Consider the following 15,245-nt stretch of genomic DNA (forward strand, 5'->3'; position numbering starts at 1 on the left):
GGAAGTTGTACGCGGCCCCCCGTGTTCGCCTTCTCGTTGCACTATGTAGCGGATATTCTGCAGGTCTTTCACCACGCGGCACGGTCCAAATGCACAGGCTCATTAACGAAATAATACTAGCACTAGAAAACAGACAATACTGCACAAGCCCTCTTTATGGACGTAGAGAAAGCATTTGAGAAAATAAACCACAAAGACCTACTACAAACAATCAGGAAACAATTCCCGGAACAAATGCACCAATTAATAAAATCATATATGAGCAGCAGAACCTTCGTAATAAAAATCAAGGGCACATACTCTGAAGCTAAACACATGAAGGTAGGGGTTCCGCAAGGAAGCGTCTTAATACCAATACTATACACATTATACACGGCCAACATACCAACAACTACCAATAGCAAAATACTGATATTCGCGGACGACACAGCTGTACTAGTCATACACACTAACACAGAATCAGCAGTCAAATTGCTACAAGAACATATCACAAAAATAGAAAAGTGTCTACAAGAAAAACAAATAAAAGCAAACCCCAATAAATGCAACCATATTACATTCACGCTACGAAAAAAGATACTACCAAACATCCTATTGAAAGGCACGCATATAACACAAACAAAACAGGTCAAATACCTAGGACTCCATTTAGATACACAACTCACATGGAAACAGCATACTAAATCAGTAGTAGACAAAAGATAGACAACGAGGAGACAAATGCATTGGCTAACAAGTCGAAAATCCAAATTAAGCATAGAAAATAAATTAAAAATATATAAAACGATCATAAAACCAATCTGGACGTACGGAATACCACTATAGGGGACAGCAGCAATGGTCCATATAAACAAAATCGAGATAATACAAGCTAGAATTCTTAGAACAATAATAAACGCACCCTGGTATGTCAGAAAGGAGGATATACGGAGGGACCTGGGAATACCGACGGTCAAGCAAGCAATCAGCAGTTATGCGGAAAGATATATGGCAAGAATAACAACAAACCCGAACCGGCTAGCTGCGGAAACGATCAACACCTCAAACATGGAAAGAAGACTGAAAAGGAAACACCTAGCAGACCTCACAAAGGATATAATCTAGTAAACGCGCGGATGGTACCCCGCTGGGGGTAGTCAGCCACATGTTCATCAAACAGTTAATTCTTCCAAATGTCCAAATTGAACAAATTGTGAATAAAAAGAAATAAATAAGAAAAAAATACAATCGGATTGAATAACGACAATTGCTTAATTGCGGCTATTATTAGAATCTAGATTACAATGTTAGGAGATTTTCCCAAAGTTCCAAAGGGAAGGCTTCGGTGTGCTTTCATCTCCGACGTATATCAATACAAAAAAATATAAAATATCTAAAATGGAGCACTGGTTGTAATGTAGTATCGTAAAAAAAGCCTGATTATTGATCGATCAAAACAATGTCTATCCTCCAAACAATGTTAGTTTACATAGGGAAAAAAGCCTATGTCACTAAGGTCACCTAGTTCTTGCGGGGCGTTGGCATGATAAGATTAAAGAAAAGAAAAAATAACGCCAATGGAGGGAGTCGATTTGGGTTCAAAGAGTGTTGACCGAGAGGTCAAAGCTAGTCGGGAAGCCGAAGAGTAGAGTTGCTAGCGTTGTTGGGAGACTGAGTTGTTTGCGTTGTCGAGTTGCGAGAGTGGTTGAAGTAAAATAAGGTTGTTACGTTCAGTTCAAGTTAAACCATCATTGTTTTCTGCCTAATTAATATCTGTTTAGTTTCTTTATTGTAAATAAATTATAAATTATAAATAGTATGCGGAAAAATGTATACCTCAATTTTCCGCGATATTACAGTAATTTTTAATAGATGAAACATATTTCTATTTGGATTTTATTCAATTACTTGTGTTCATAATAATATGAATTTGTATAAAAATCCACAATCTACAAGGAAATTAATCGGCATGAAGAAACGACCATAATTCATAATTTGCGTATAAAATTGTGGTGGATTGGTCGTGTTAAGTATTGACTAGTAAGGAAAGCCAAAATAAAATCGTAGCCGTTTGTCAAGTATATTTAAAATGAATAAATATACGTGTACAGAGTCCTTGATACAATATAAATCTCATTATCGTTCGTCGCGGAGATTGTAACCCCAAAATCTTCTACACTGACGTCACTTTAGGCGACACATCGCCACCCTGGAAAAGAATTTCCAAAAACAATACCCCCACCATCTGTTCCGTTGTCCTTGCATAGTATATAAACGCCGAATATTGACGACCAAGTTAGTCTAAACTGTGAGCCGATACTTGAACATTGTAAGTGGTACCCAAGGGTCTTGGACTCTTGAGAAATAAAGTTTTTTGTATCATCAAGAGAATTTCTTTTTTACGTGACAAGATACTCGTTAATCTAGATTCAGACCGTTCGATAATTCGCAGCTAATCGCCTTATACTCTTATATTCTTATATTATCGCTTGAGATTGCGTCCGTATTTTTATACTGATTGGAGGAGAGCCGGAACATTTAAATTTGTCGTTGTCCGACGGTTGCGCGTAGCGGTGACATTGTTTTGCCCGGAGTTTATTTGTTTTTACATTACTCATAATCTAACGGTCTCGACAATCCGAGGCAAAACCAGAACATGATTCAAAATGTCCTTTGACTCATGTTCCGCTACAAAATTATATGAAGAAAAAACGATTTAAATATAAAAAAACATATTTCTGATGTAATAAAAGAGGTCTTCTTAAATTTTAGAGTTCTTCAGCACTAGAAAATTTGAGATATCGATGAAATGCCAGTATTTATTTTCCATTCACCGTGTTTTACATTATTTTACGCATTAAAGACCAAAATTGGGCGTTTACGTAATATTTAATTTATGCGATTTTTAATCCATTTAAATTAATGAATTCCTTATTTTCCGACGATTTCGAGAAATTGTTACCAAAATATTAATTTCTATATCGATCGAAATATGAAAGTCACAATGATCGGAACTATTAAGGAAGTTATTAAGTTTTCTTCTTATCACTAAATCATTCGTTGAATTACGCGTATACGATTCCATCTATATTTCTTACGTTATTATCTTCTCAGTCGTATCTCATAAATATTTGCAAGCGAGCTGAAACGTTAGATACAAATGTACATTGAAAATCTATCGCAGGTTGCAGACGATTGTGGTGTAGTATTTAATTACATACGCCCAAATTAACATTTCGCGTGATTTAGAAGTAAAATCGAGTAAAGAAATTTCATCAACATTCACGAGCCGAAAGAATAATATATAAATAAATAATATATTTTACAAAATAGAAAATAAACGAATTGTGGGTCTTCCAATGTATGCGCTTGTTTGCCGAATCGATCCAAAATGGCAAGAATATTGATACTGTTCCTTATCAATCTGATTTTCACGAATCTTCTACTTGGAGACGTGATCAGCTCTCAAGTCGACGAACCAAGCTATAAACTACCAGTAGAAGCCAAACCAAATTTTTATGAACTAGATTTGACAGTGAATTTGAATTCAAATTTATCAGAAACAGACTTCAAATTTACCGGTGAAGTGAAGATCTACATTGTAGCTGAAATTCAGGATGCCCAGTCAATAACACTGAACATGATGAACCTCACTGTGAAGAATATTACCCTGCACGATTTAAATAAAACCGCTATTAAGGTGAATAGTTTTACATCTGACGAAGTACATGAATTATTAATTATTACGCTTGATGACAAGCTTAAGAAGGGAAACCAATACTTGCTTACTGTGAGCTACTCTGGAGTCGTGAACAATGAAGTAACAGGATTTTACAGGAGCAGATCTACCGACAAAAATGGCAATCTAATGTAAGGATACCTTCTTATATAGTTCGCAAATCATCTCTTAGATAAATTGTTCATTTTATATATATTCATTTATATTCATTTTGTAATTTCATTCATGTAATTTTTTATTGGTATTCAAAAGAATTTTGATAATATTGAGTATAAGAGCATGATAAATAAAAGAAACCAATACAAGAAATAAGCGCTGTTAGGTAATTATGTAATATTATTTAAAATTAGTTAAATTATTCATTTTGAATCTAATTGGCCAGAAAATGTTGCACACTATCATTTCGCTTAATGAAGCGTAAAGAAAAATTACGACTAACTGTTGCATTTTCTCGCTCATTTTTTGCTCGGAACGATCAATATTTTCGAGAACTTTATTTTCATTTTGCAGATATATGGCTGCGACTCTTTTCAAGCCAACAGGTGCACGGTTAGCGTTCCCTTGTTGGGATGAGCCTGTTTTCAAGGCACGCTTCAACATTTCTATAACCCATCCGAAATCTTACCATGCGATTTCGAACATGCCTCCGTTGCCAGTTGAAGAACCAAAAGTGAAAAACGACATGAAGACAACTAAGTTCAAAACAACTCCTCGGATATCCACTTATTTAGTGGCATTCATAGTCTTCAAGTATGAATGCAACGAAGATGGTATGTTCAGGGTGTGTACTAAGCCACAGGCAGTGAATCAGACACATTACGCCTTAGAGAAGAGTAAAGAATTGCTAGACGCTTTAAATGAATATACCGCCATCAATTTCACCCATTATATACCAAAAATGGATCAGGTATCGCTGGAGGACTTTCCGCTAGGCGCTATAGAGAATTGGGGCCTCGTCACTTACATGTAATTGTTGCAGCACGTAATCAAAGTTGATCAAAATCACAATTCGATTTAGCAGGTCAAAGTTCAAATTTCAAGGGCGAACTCATCGAATTTTCGACCATAGCGTATAAGAGTTTTTAGGAATGGATGATGAATCAAACAAATAACATTCCAGTAGAGTTTTAATGATGCGCTTTCATAAAACTAGAAATTTTATTTTTAAGAAAACCAAATGTCATGGCTTTTTGTCTACATAAGGTTTATACATATGTATATCTAGTTTAGAAATCAAATTCCGCAACGAATAACGTTTACAATTGCTAAGCTAACGTTAAATACATTCTTTTAAACTGTCCTAAATATAAAGAGCCTCGTCCTAAATTCCAGATTAAGAAAATTCTAAATGCAAATCTCAGTGACAGTATATAAATTTAATAAATAGTCATATCTCATGTATATATCTGCAGTTAATACAATATTAAAATTTATTTAAAAGATATTATATTTTTGATGGCAGACTTCAATCGAAACTTTTCATTACAGGGAGCCCGATTTCCTTTATCAAGACGGTCTTACCACAACTTATACGAAGCAAAGTATAACTATGCTTATAGCTCACGAATTTGCGCATCAGTGGTTTGGAAATCTTGTTAGTCCAGAATGGTGGACGTGGATTTGGTTGAATGAAGGATTTGCAGAGTACTTCCAATATATTATTACTCATAAGGTAAGTGTAATAAATGTGTCTTCTACTTATATTCTATTAATCTGTTATAAGGGAATTGTTATAAATTCGATAGTAAATTTCTGTTGCATTCAAAATTTCAATTATCAGTTGCTTATATTTTATATGACTATTAACATAGCTATGCATTCTACGTATGTTTCTGACCTCTACATCAATTAACAACTAATATATCTTTCACCATTAAATTCTCGCCGAATACTTTAAACGTATTCTTGTATCATATCTAGTACATTTGTAATATATATGTAGGTACTACCCGAATGGCGATTAGACGAAGTGTTTGTCGTTGACAACATACAAGGAAACGCTTTCATTGTAGATGCAGGTGAATATTCGCGTCCCATGAACATGGACGCGAACACGCCTGAAGAAATTAGTAGCTTATTCGACGATATTGCATATCAGAAAGGTAAGAGGCTTTCTCATTGTTATTAGAAGTAATTCCCAATACATATGTTCGAGAATATTCAGAGCAAAGTTCGACGCAACATTTTTAACATCAGATAAAAGATATAAACGAATACTGTGTGACCATTAATGATTTCTATTTATTGGCAAATGTCAAGGGCAAGAGATAATAGGTACCTATGTATCTTATCAATTAATTAATATATTAAACCTTAAACTAAAACATTATCAGGCAAAAATAAAAGGTGAGACTTTCGACGATAAATAGTTGGGAGACGTCCTATAACGGATCTGTTAGTAATTTTTACCAAATTTAAATTCTTCATGCGGAATCATCGAAATAAAATACACACATTGTTGCTTATGAAGTACAATACATACGCTATAATTCGCGAAAATATATGAACTCGTACGAATATATTACACAAAACCATATATTATTCATTTGAATTTTCTTTAGGCATTGTAATCGGATACGACTGTCATGATTATATTGGTACGATTTATAAAAAGATCTTTTGATAAAATATTTAAATAGAAAGTTACAAAATATTTATTACAAGTACAGACTTTGCAAAGATTAACCAAGTATTCCAACAGTCAATTATTCATTACACTATTTACGCTGTTCGTTATTTTTTACTAGCAATAAGTATATTTCTTGCAATAAATTACCTCTAATTATACTTTTGAGTTGATTACAAATTTTATCAACATAATCAGGTAGTTGTTTTATTAATGAAATTTCAAAAAGGTTCGAATAACGGGCACAATATACGTATCCATAATTTTCAAAAATTTTCTACGGCAAGTGTTCACATACTTTCATGAAGCACTTTAAGCATTCGAGGTCTGCCCGAGCAGCCGAGCTAAACGGACGTGCGAAACAGTGCTTCAGTGAAAGTGCGGCAAATGGAAGAGAAAGCAGTAACGAAATCACCCATCGCCAAATGGTGGAAAATGCAAATTCCACCAATAAAAATTACAAGTAAGGGCGAAACATTGTACACAAATAGAGACACAAGCTCTACCATCTCAAGGCAATCAATAAACGAAGAACAAGGTTGTGCAGTTATAAACGAAATAGACATGGAAACAACACAAAACAATGATGAGAACTGCGAACTAACCCACCATGAGGATAGCTGGAAGGTGGTAACTTCCAGCAAAAAATGAAAAGTAACACCGTGCATAAGCTGTAGGAAAGCAATAGTAGCAGATAAGCAACAATGGCTACAAGAATGGCTCTCCGAAACTCATTTAGCGCGCTGCCAGAAGAGAGAGTAACACATTCAGTTGAAAAACCAATAACCGGCATCGCTAAACCACCACCAATCTACATAGATGCTGAAATAATAGACCCTCCCCCCCTTGAACTACTAAACAACACGGCAGGGAAACTAGTACCATACCTAAAACAGCAGCACAAGAAATTAGAAACATAATCGAGAAAACAAAAAACAACAAAGTACCAGCAATCGACCTGATCAATGGCAAAATCTTGAAGAACCTTCGGCCAAAAGCGATAAGACTAGTGACCATAATACTCAATGCAATATTAAGAACCCAATACATTCCTAAACTATGGAAACTAGCACAGATCATAATGTTACCTAAACCAGGCAAAGACCCACACCAAACTGCATCTTACAGACCAATATCACTACTTCGAGTGTTTTCCAAAATACTGGTAAAAATAATATATGATCGCATAAAATCGATAATAGAAAAGAAAAAATTAGTACCAGATCTTCAATTTGGATTCCGAAACAAACACTCCACAGGCATCCACTTGTAGTATCGAGGAAATTTAGGTATAGATTTTTCCTCACACTATTTATAATTTGTAATTTATTTACAATAAATTAGTTATACAGATATTAATTAGACAGAAAACGATGGATGTTTAAGTTGAACTAAATGTAACAATCCTACCTTAATTCGACCGCTCTCGCAACTCGACAAGCTAACAACTCAATCTCTCAGCTACGCTAGTCAGTCACGCAACTTTACAACGCTAAGCACTCAATCTTTCAACAACGCTAACAACTCTCGCAACACGGCAATGCTAATAATTCTACTCTTCGACTCCTCGATTAACTCTGACCTCTCGACACACTCTCACTTCTCGATTAACCGCTCAACGCTTTCCGATCAACGGCTCAACGTGTCTCGATCAACAACTCTTTGAATTCAAATCGTCTCCCTCTATTAGCGTTATTTTAATCCCATCCTGTTAACACTCCGCAAGAACTAGGTGACTTTAGTCACATAGGCTTTTTCTCTGTGTAATAACAACCGAAGGACAGACGACACTGTTTTGATCGATCTCTAATCAGGTTTTTTTTCTTACGACACAACATTCAGCCATTCCTGACCATCACATCTGCCCTCTGAAGTGCTCATCTTCACTGCTCTCACTTACATCACTAACATCAACGATACACCACTTCATGTGGACGGCTGCAGCGGAAGTTGTACGCGGCGCCCCGTGTTCGCCTTCTCGTTGCACTATGTAGCGGATATTCTGCAGGACTTTCACCACGCGGCACGGTCCAAATGCACAGGCTCATTAACGAAATATTACTAGCACTAGAAAACAGACAATACTGCACAAGCCCTCTTTATGGACATAGAGAAAGCATTTGAGAAAATAAATCACAAAGGCCTACTACAAACAATCAGGAAACAATTCCCGGAACAAATGCACCAATTAATAAAATCTTACTTGAGCAGCAGAAACTTCGTAATAAAAATCAAGGATACATACTCTGAAGCTAAAGACATGAAGGCATGGGTTCCGCAAGGAAGCGTCATAGTACCAATACTACACACATTATACACGGCGAATATACCAACAACTACCAATAGCACAATACTGACATTCGCGGACGACACAGCTATACTAGTCAGGCATACGAACCCAGAAACGGCAGTCAAATTACTACAAGATCATATCACAAAAATAGAAAAGTGGCTACAAGAAAAACAAATAAAAGCAAACCCAATAAATGCAAACATATTACATTCACGCTACGAAAAAAGATACCACCAAACATCCTATTGAACAGCACGCATATAACACAAACAAAGCATGTCAAATACCTAGGACTCCACTTAGATACACAACTCACATGGAAACTACATATCAAATCAATAGTAGAAAAAATACAGAAAACAAGGAGACAAATGCATTGGCTAACAAGCCGAAAATCCAAATTAAGCATAGAAAATAAATTAAAAATATAGAAAACTATCATAAAACCAATCTGGACGTACGGAATACCACTATAGGGGACAGCAGCAATGAGCCATATAAACATAATAGAGACAATACAAGCTAGAATTCTTAGGACAATAGTAAACGCACCCTGGTGTGTCAGAAATGAGGATATACGGAGGGACCTGGGAATACCAACGGTTAAGCATGCAATCAGCAGTTATGCGGAAAGATATAAGGCAAGAATAGCAACAAACTCGAACCAGCTAGCTGCGAAAACGATCAACACCTCAAACATGGAAAGAAGACTGAAAAGGAGACACCCAGCAGACCTCACAAAGGATATAATCTAGTAAAGAATTAAACAAAAGGAAGAAAAACCTTTCTTAATGAAAACTTGCCCTTAACAACTTGCCCTTGCTCTTTTCGTGACCATAGACCAACCCATCACTAGCTTTCATCCGCCACAACATCGTCACTAAACTTCAATGATTTTTCATCTTTCGAACAGTTAACATCTCTTTACCGGGTTTCTACCCTTAGATCAGTCGCCTACTTAATTGTCAGCAATGTCGTTGCTGTTATTGTTCTGATTTTGGTTGTCCAAGGGTGGCAATTGGTTGTTTACTTGCGCGTAGCTTCGACTACCAAAGGTGTTGGTGTTACTGTGATTAATGTTCACTGCGTGCTGTAAATTTGGTGTTGTCTGTATTCTATTGAAGGACCGATGGTACATTGTTGGGCCTCTTGGTACTTTGGCTTTCTCGCGACGTTGTTTATAGTTCTCCAGATATCTCTTAGGCCTTTCGTCTACTACAGTATCTTAAAATTTGAAATATGATAAGAAGTATTAGATTCGAATAACTATTGCTTGAATAAATTATATTATAAGTTTCAATTCATTAAATTATATTTTATGGAAAATCTTTTCTATTTCATTTTTGACTACAGCTACAGACTACAGACTACATATGTATGCAGTTTGAGGATAAATAAGCTCTCCATAACGTCTTGGTAAAAATTTTGTTAAAAAAATGTATCATAACTGATTTCACTCCACAAATCAAATTAGTTGATTCCATATCTATTAGTTATTTATAAGTAATTTTGCTGTCATAATAATATAATACTAATACAGAATATCGTCATTATTTATTAACACATAATTATTAACTGTGATACTCTAATTAAATTGCAGGATACTTTTGAGTTCTAGTGGAGATACATTAGAATGGCGTTGATTATATTTCTTGAATATATTATTAGTATGGCAATTAATTGATTAATTATTAATATTAATAATTTCTATGAAAAACAAACGTTCAAAGAGAAGAATAACAAGCTACATAGCGCAGATTATTGAAAGAAATTAATATCTTGTCAATAAAAATACGAGAAATATTTTAAAAAATAAGTACTTTACTTGTCTACATTAAAATTGGAAAAAATAAGTTCATTATATTGCATTAAATTAATTATTTAATGATAAAGTTGAAAAGTGTTTTATGAAAATGTAATACTAGTAGAATATTTAGCAATCTAACACAAATATGATAATGTAACATTGTAAATAGTAAGCAAACTTTTAATGGAAGAATGGACTTTAGAGGTGGAATTTCTTGAGGATTGTAGATTAATTTATTGAATATCTCCCTGTTCTTATGACAACATTTTCTCTAATCTAATGGAAATGATTTTCTAAGCTCAAGACGTTAATGTAAAGATGAACATCACAATCGCTGGATTTTCCGGTTCTAAAGCATTAGAAAAAATAAATAAATTAGAAAAATCATTAATGGTGAAAATGCATTATTTGCTAATAGTATTTATAAGTTGAAAATTTTTTGCACGTGTCACGTAAAGATGACAGGAAAATAATAATAAAAAAATGTTGGTTTCTTGAACCAGAATTCGATATACCTTTATTCTATAATAAGATTATAAGTTTGCGATTAGACCGTTACCGAAAGACTGAAGCCTCGATCAAGACCCAGCCCTTCTAGATATTGGTTTATCTTATGCCTACATGTCGAATTCATATTCCTTTGGTTTGTGAGTTGGTGTCGTGTGCAAGGTAGTTCAGGTTTCTCGAGTCGAGTGTAGATATTTGTTGACGTTGCACACACATCGCATATAGAGTTAACTGGAAAAGAATCGTACCTACTGTTTTATTGCATTATATTGATATTATAAAATCTAAAAAATATAATTATTATAAAAGATTTTTACCATTGTCATTTTTGCTTTAAGAAATATAATCGAATATGAGAACAAGGATATTTATTCAAAGACTAAAACATTATTATCAATATAATTTGCTATCTTACATCGCTCCTTGTAGTTAGAAGATTATCGTATAATTTAAAAAAGAATGATATAAGTCGACAATGGTCTGCGTAATATTCATATTTACATATAATGGAACAGTGAATGGTCAATATCTTTTATTGGTGAATTTATTCAAAATTTTTAAATGAAACATATGAAACGTACGCGACTCATTTGGTGAAGCATTTTTTAACATGAGAAATGCTTAAATTGAAAAGAATTTTTACTATTTCTCTTTTGCAATCCTTAATAACAATGCAATTAACAAAACTAAAACTAAAAAAAAAAACAAATAAGATGCATATACAGATGTATATCATTTGATCCTGGAAGAAATCTAGATATTGTTTACATATGCATGTTTTGAATAATGAATAATAAACATAAATAATCGCTACTGAATAATGATCATGAATTATTAAAAACCAATCTCTAATGTGTATCCATATCTTTGCAGCGGCGTCAGTTATTCGAATGATGTCACACATCTTGACAGAAAACGTTTTCCACGAAGGTTTAAAGGAATACCTCAAGCAGAAGTACGTATATTTAAGTCATTTATATGATATATATGTCGGGTTTTCGTTAGAAATTTTAGGCGCGTAATAGTTAATAAGTTTAACGAAAGCTATCGACAATGTTCTTGGGTTCAATAACGAATCCACGGTCAACGGGAAAACTCTTTGTACAATAGAATATATTTTGTAGCACGCAGACACGTTAACTGAGAAGCTGGGTTACTTTCAGACTGACTGCCTAGACGATATCAGTAAACTCTCCAAGGTGATTGCAAAATAAAAGAGAGATACGGTCACATTTGTGAATTACATATTGATCGGGAATATCAACAAAATTCCAAGCGCCGTTACTAGGCAGTCCCGCGTAAAACCAACATTGCTCCTGGTCGGGGCTTGATTACTAATACAGCGTGTCCCTCAATATCGGTACTTCTTCTGTTAGATGAAACACGGTCCCGTGACTGTGGCCACGTTCGGCGACCAGTTATGTCACCTCGAGCCCAAGTATTGGGGATCTTCCCAAAGAAAGGCCCGATGTCCCTACATCTCCGACATATATGTCGAATTCCCGTTGGAGTTAGAGGCGTGTAACGAATTTTCATTTGAATTAGCCATTATTGTTATACAATATAAACGATATTTACTGGTACAAACATGATTATTACAGAGTTTGACAAATAACCGTGGCGATTAGATACTCGAGATGCTAATGGCAATGATCTTTAGGTTCAATAACTAATCCACGGTGGATGGGATAGCAAATGCGCATTCTTCCAACGTCTAAGTCGAACTGAACTTACATGTCCGCATTTCAAGTGTAACTAAACTTACTTGTCCACAGTGCAAGTAGAACTTAACTTACTGCCCCCATCCCAAATGGAACTACACATATATACTCTTCTCTGTGCCTCGCTGTACCCCTCACGACAACTATATCTTTCAGGAGAGCTATACAATTATGCCATACCTCTGTCATTCCGTACGTTTAGCGACTAGTTGTGTCACCTCGAGCCCAAACCCACCGTCACAAATCTCGGGCAAATATAATCGGATTGAATCATAAAAAACTACTTCTATGTTTTATTATTTAAGTACAGCTATAATAAGTAGTCTAGACTAAAGTATTGGGGATCTTCAAAAAAATTCCAGAAAGGCCCCGATGTCTTTTGATTTCTGATATATATGTCGGAGAGCCAGTAGGATTGGAGGTGTGGGCAGGCAACGAATCTTCACCAGTAGTAGCCATTGTCACGGTATGATCCAGAGTTTATTGACATAAGTATGGAGATGTGAGGTTTGACAAATATGCTGCGGCGGTTAGGTACTCGCGATGCGAATGACAATAGTCTTAGGTCCGATAACGAATCCGCGGTCAACGGGACTCTTTTACTCTTTACTCGTCGGCAACGCCTAGGTGGTACTCTCAGTTAGCACGCGAAGTAAGCACTCTATCGAAAGTCTATACCTTAGTCGATGAAATCGTACTCGAAGCTCTCACGGTGACGCTGTTTAGGAAAAACTGCTCTCTTCTCTAGCGGCACCAGGTCTTTTATATTCGCGGAGACAAGTCTTCGTTCGGAGAGTGAGGGAAAATGTCGCTGATGTTAATTGGTCAGTCTTTGGAAGTGTCCTTCACGGAAAAGACTGTTTGCCTATTTTCGTTAATTAAGGTTTAAGGTTTATGACGGGGCATTAGGCTGGCTGCCGATGTTTTGCGAATATGTCTCGACAACCGGAAATCGACCTACCCATAGAATAGGGTCTGCTTATGACGAGCCATGAGACAGAAACCGTTAGTATGCTTACTGTCGAGTGCCGTTACAACTATTTCTTTTTATGGGGGGCTATAGACGTTTTCATGACTTTGTTAGAAAAATGTTCGTCCCTTGACCGCGACTACGTTCGGTGACTGGTTGTCACCTCGAACCCAAACTCATTCTCATAGATTCCAGGCAATTACAATTGGGCTGAAGGACGGTGATTGTTTAATTACGGCTATGGTGGAATCCAAACTACAATATTAGGGGTTTTCCCCGGTTTCGACGAAAGGCTCCGGTGTCTCTCCATCTCTGACATATATATATGTCGGGTTGGCGTTAAGATTAAAATTAGGGTTAAGGGCGTGAAACGAATCCCTATTAGCGCTAGACGTGATCATTATGCAATAGAGGAGATATTTACTAGTGCAAATATGACTATGATGGAATTGGACAAGTAATCGCGATAATTAGATACTCGAGAAGCTAATGACAATGATCCTAGGCTCAATAATGAATCCGCGGTCAACGGGATGACGTATTCTTCTTTTCTTCAGCGTCTAAGTTGTACTCAATGTTAATGCATGGGGCAATCACTACGTATCTGAGAGTTACTTGAATCGTCTTTGAGATCGTACGGGAGAGTGGTTCTCCATCACGGTAACGCTGTCGAGGAAAACTATGATGGGTGTGCATAAGGGCACGAAATCATCGGATTCGTGGAGAAAAGCCTTCGTTCGGAAAGTGAGGGAAATTGGCGATATTGTTAATTGGTCAATTTCCATGTTGGTGGTTAGGGAAGGGTGCTAGCCGCCCATAAGAGAGAGTTCGAGAAGAGGAAAATAGATTTGTCCTATTTTCTCGTAGTTGGAACGAGGACTCTTTGTCGGTTTGAAGGACTTTAGTTAAACAAATCATAATATTTATAGCGGGTCCTCGGGCTAGCTGAACATGTACTGTGGAGACGCGTCGACATCTGGTAATCATCTTACTCGAAGAATAGAGTCTGCGTGTGGCGTGCCACGGGACAGAAATCGTTGAAATGCTTACCGTCGTGCCCCGTCCCAAGTATTTCTTTTTAGGAGAGCTATAGAGTTACTTCATGCCTTTGTTAGACAAAACGTTCATCCCTTGACCGCGACTACGTCCGGCGACTGGTTGTCGCCTCGAGCCCAAAGCTCATGATCATAAATCTCGAACAAACGGAGCGAAATTTGATTATGCTAAGTTACAAAGTTACGCTATTCCCGCGAATCCAAGGAGGGGTTCCGGTGTTCTTTCATCTCCGACACGGCCATTCTGACTATCGCACGTCCTCGGGTATAACTACAATATTGAGTTTTCTAACGTTAGTCTCGGTACAATTAACATTGTTTACATTTTAACTTAATGTCTAAATAAGCTGAAGGTCCAGTGTAACAACAAAATTTTGTCCGGATGTTTGACAACAAAAGGAATAGAGGAGAACATGAATTAGTAACGTTGTAATTAGTATTGGAAGTACTAGTTGCATCCTGTGGATTATCAGTCGGGTCCGAACGGCGAAATGGACCAGTCCCGATTTCGTACCCCAATGGATCCCATTTTTGTAGATCGCACGACC

At 36.2% G+C, this 15,245-nt stretch overlaps 2 protein-coding genes across 7 annotated transcripts in view; both read left to right on the forward strand.

Moving 5' to 3' along the window:
* Positions 1-15,245, forward strand: part of LOC126917633 (aminopeptidase N-like) — an 87,863-nt gene that overhangs the window by 48,129 nt on the left and 24,489 nt on the right. Inside the window, exons 1-4 of one of the 2 annotated variants that reach the window (XM_050724739.1) lie at positions 4,267-4,684; positions 5,207-5,390; positions 5,661-5,820; positions 11,825-11,906. In XM_050724739.1, coding sequence (XP_050580696.1) covers positions 4,359-4,684; positions 5,207-5,390; positions 5,661-5,820; positions 11,825-11,906 — 752 coding nt within the window. In that variant the 5' untranslated portion in view covers positions 4,267-4,358. Of the gene's footprint in view, positions 1-4,266; positions 4,685-5,206; positions 5,391-5,660; positions 5,821-11,824; positions 11,907-15,245 lie in introns of those variants that run through there. The other variant, XM_050724731.1, reaches the window with a different exon arrangement.
* The window catches only part of LOC126917643 (aminopeptidase N-like), a 143,167-nt gene that overhangs the window by 47,555 nt on the left and 80,367 nt on the right, over positions 1-15,245 (forward strand). For 2 of the 5 annotated variants that reach the window (XM_050724787.1, XM_050724806.1), the window contains exon 1: positions 1,940-2,308. Coding sequence is in view for 2 of the 5 variants with exons in the window: in XM_050724778.1 (XP_050580735.1) it covers positions 3,371-3,849; positions 4,229-4,260 (511 nt within the window). In the remaining 3 variants the exon portion in view is untranslated. Of the gene's footprint in view, positions 1-1,936; positions 3,850-4,228; positions 4,261-15,245 lie in introns of those variants that run through there. The other 3 variants (XM_050724778.1, XM_050724760.1, XM_050724768.1) reach the window with 3 other exon arrangements.

This window comes from Bombus affinis, chromosome 1 (genome assembly GCF_024516045.1).
Source record: "Bombus affinis isolate iyBomAffi1 chromosome 1, iyBomAffi1.2, whole genome shotgun sequence".
In the NCBI taxonomy this organism is placed as follows: Eukaryota; Metazoa; Arthropoda; class Insecta; order Hymenoptera; family Apidae; genus Bombus; species Bombus affinis.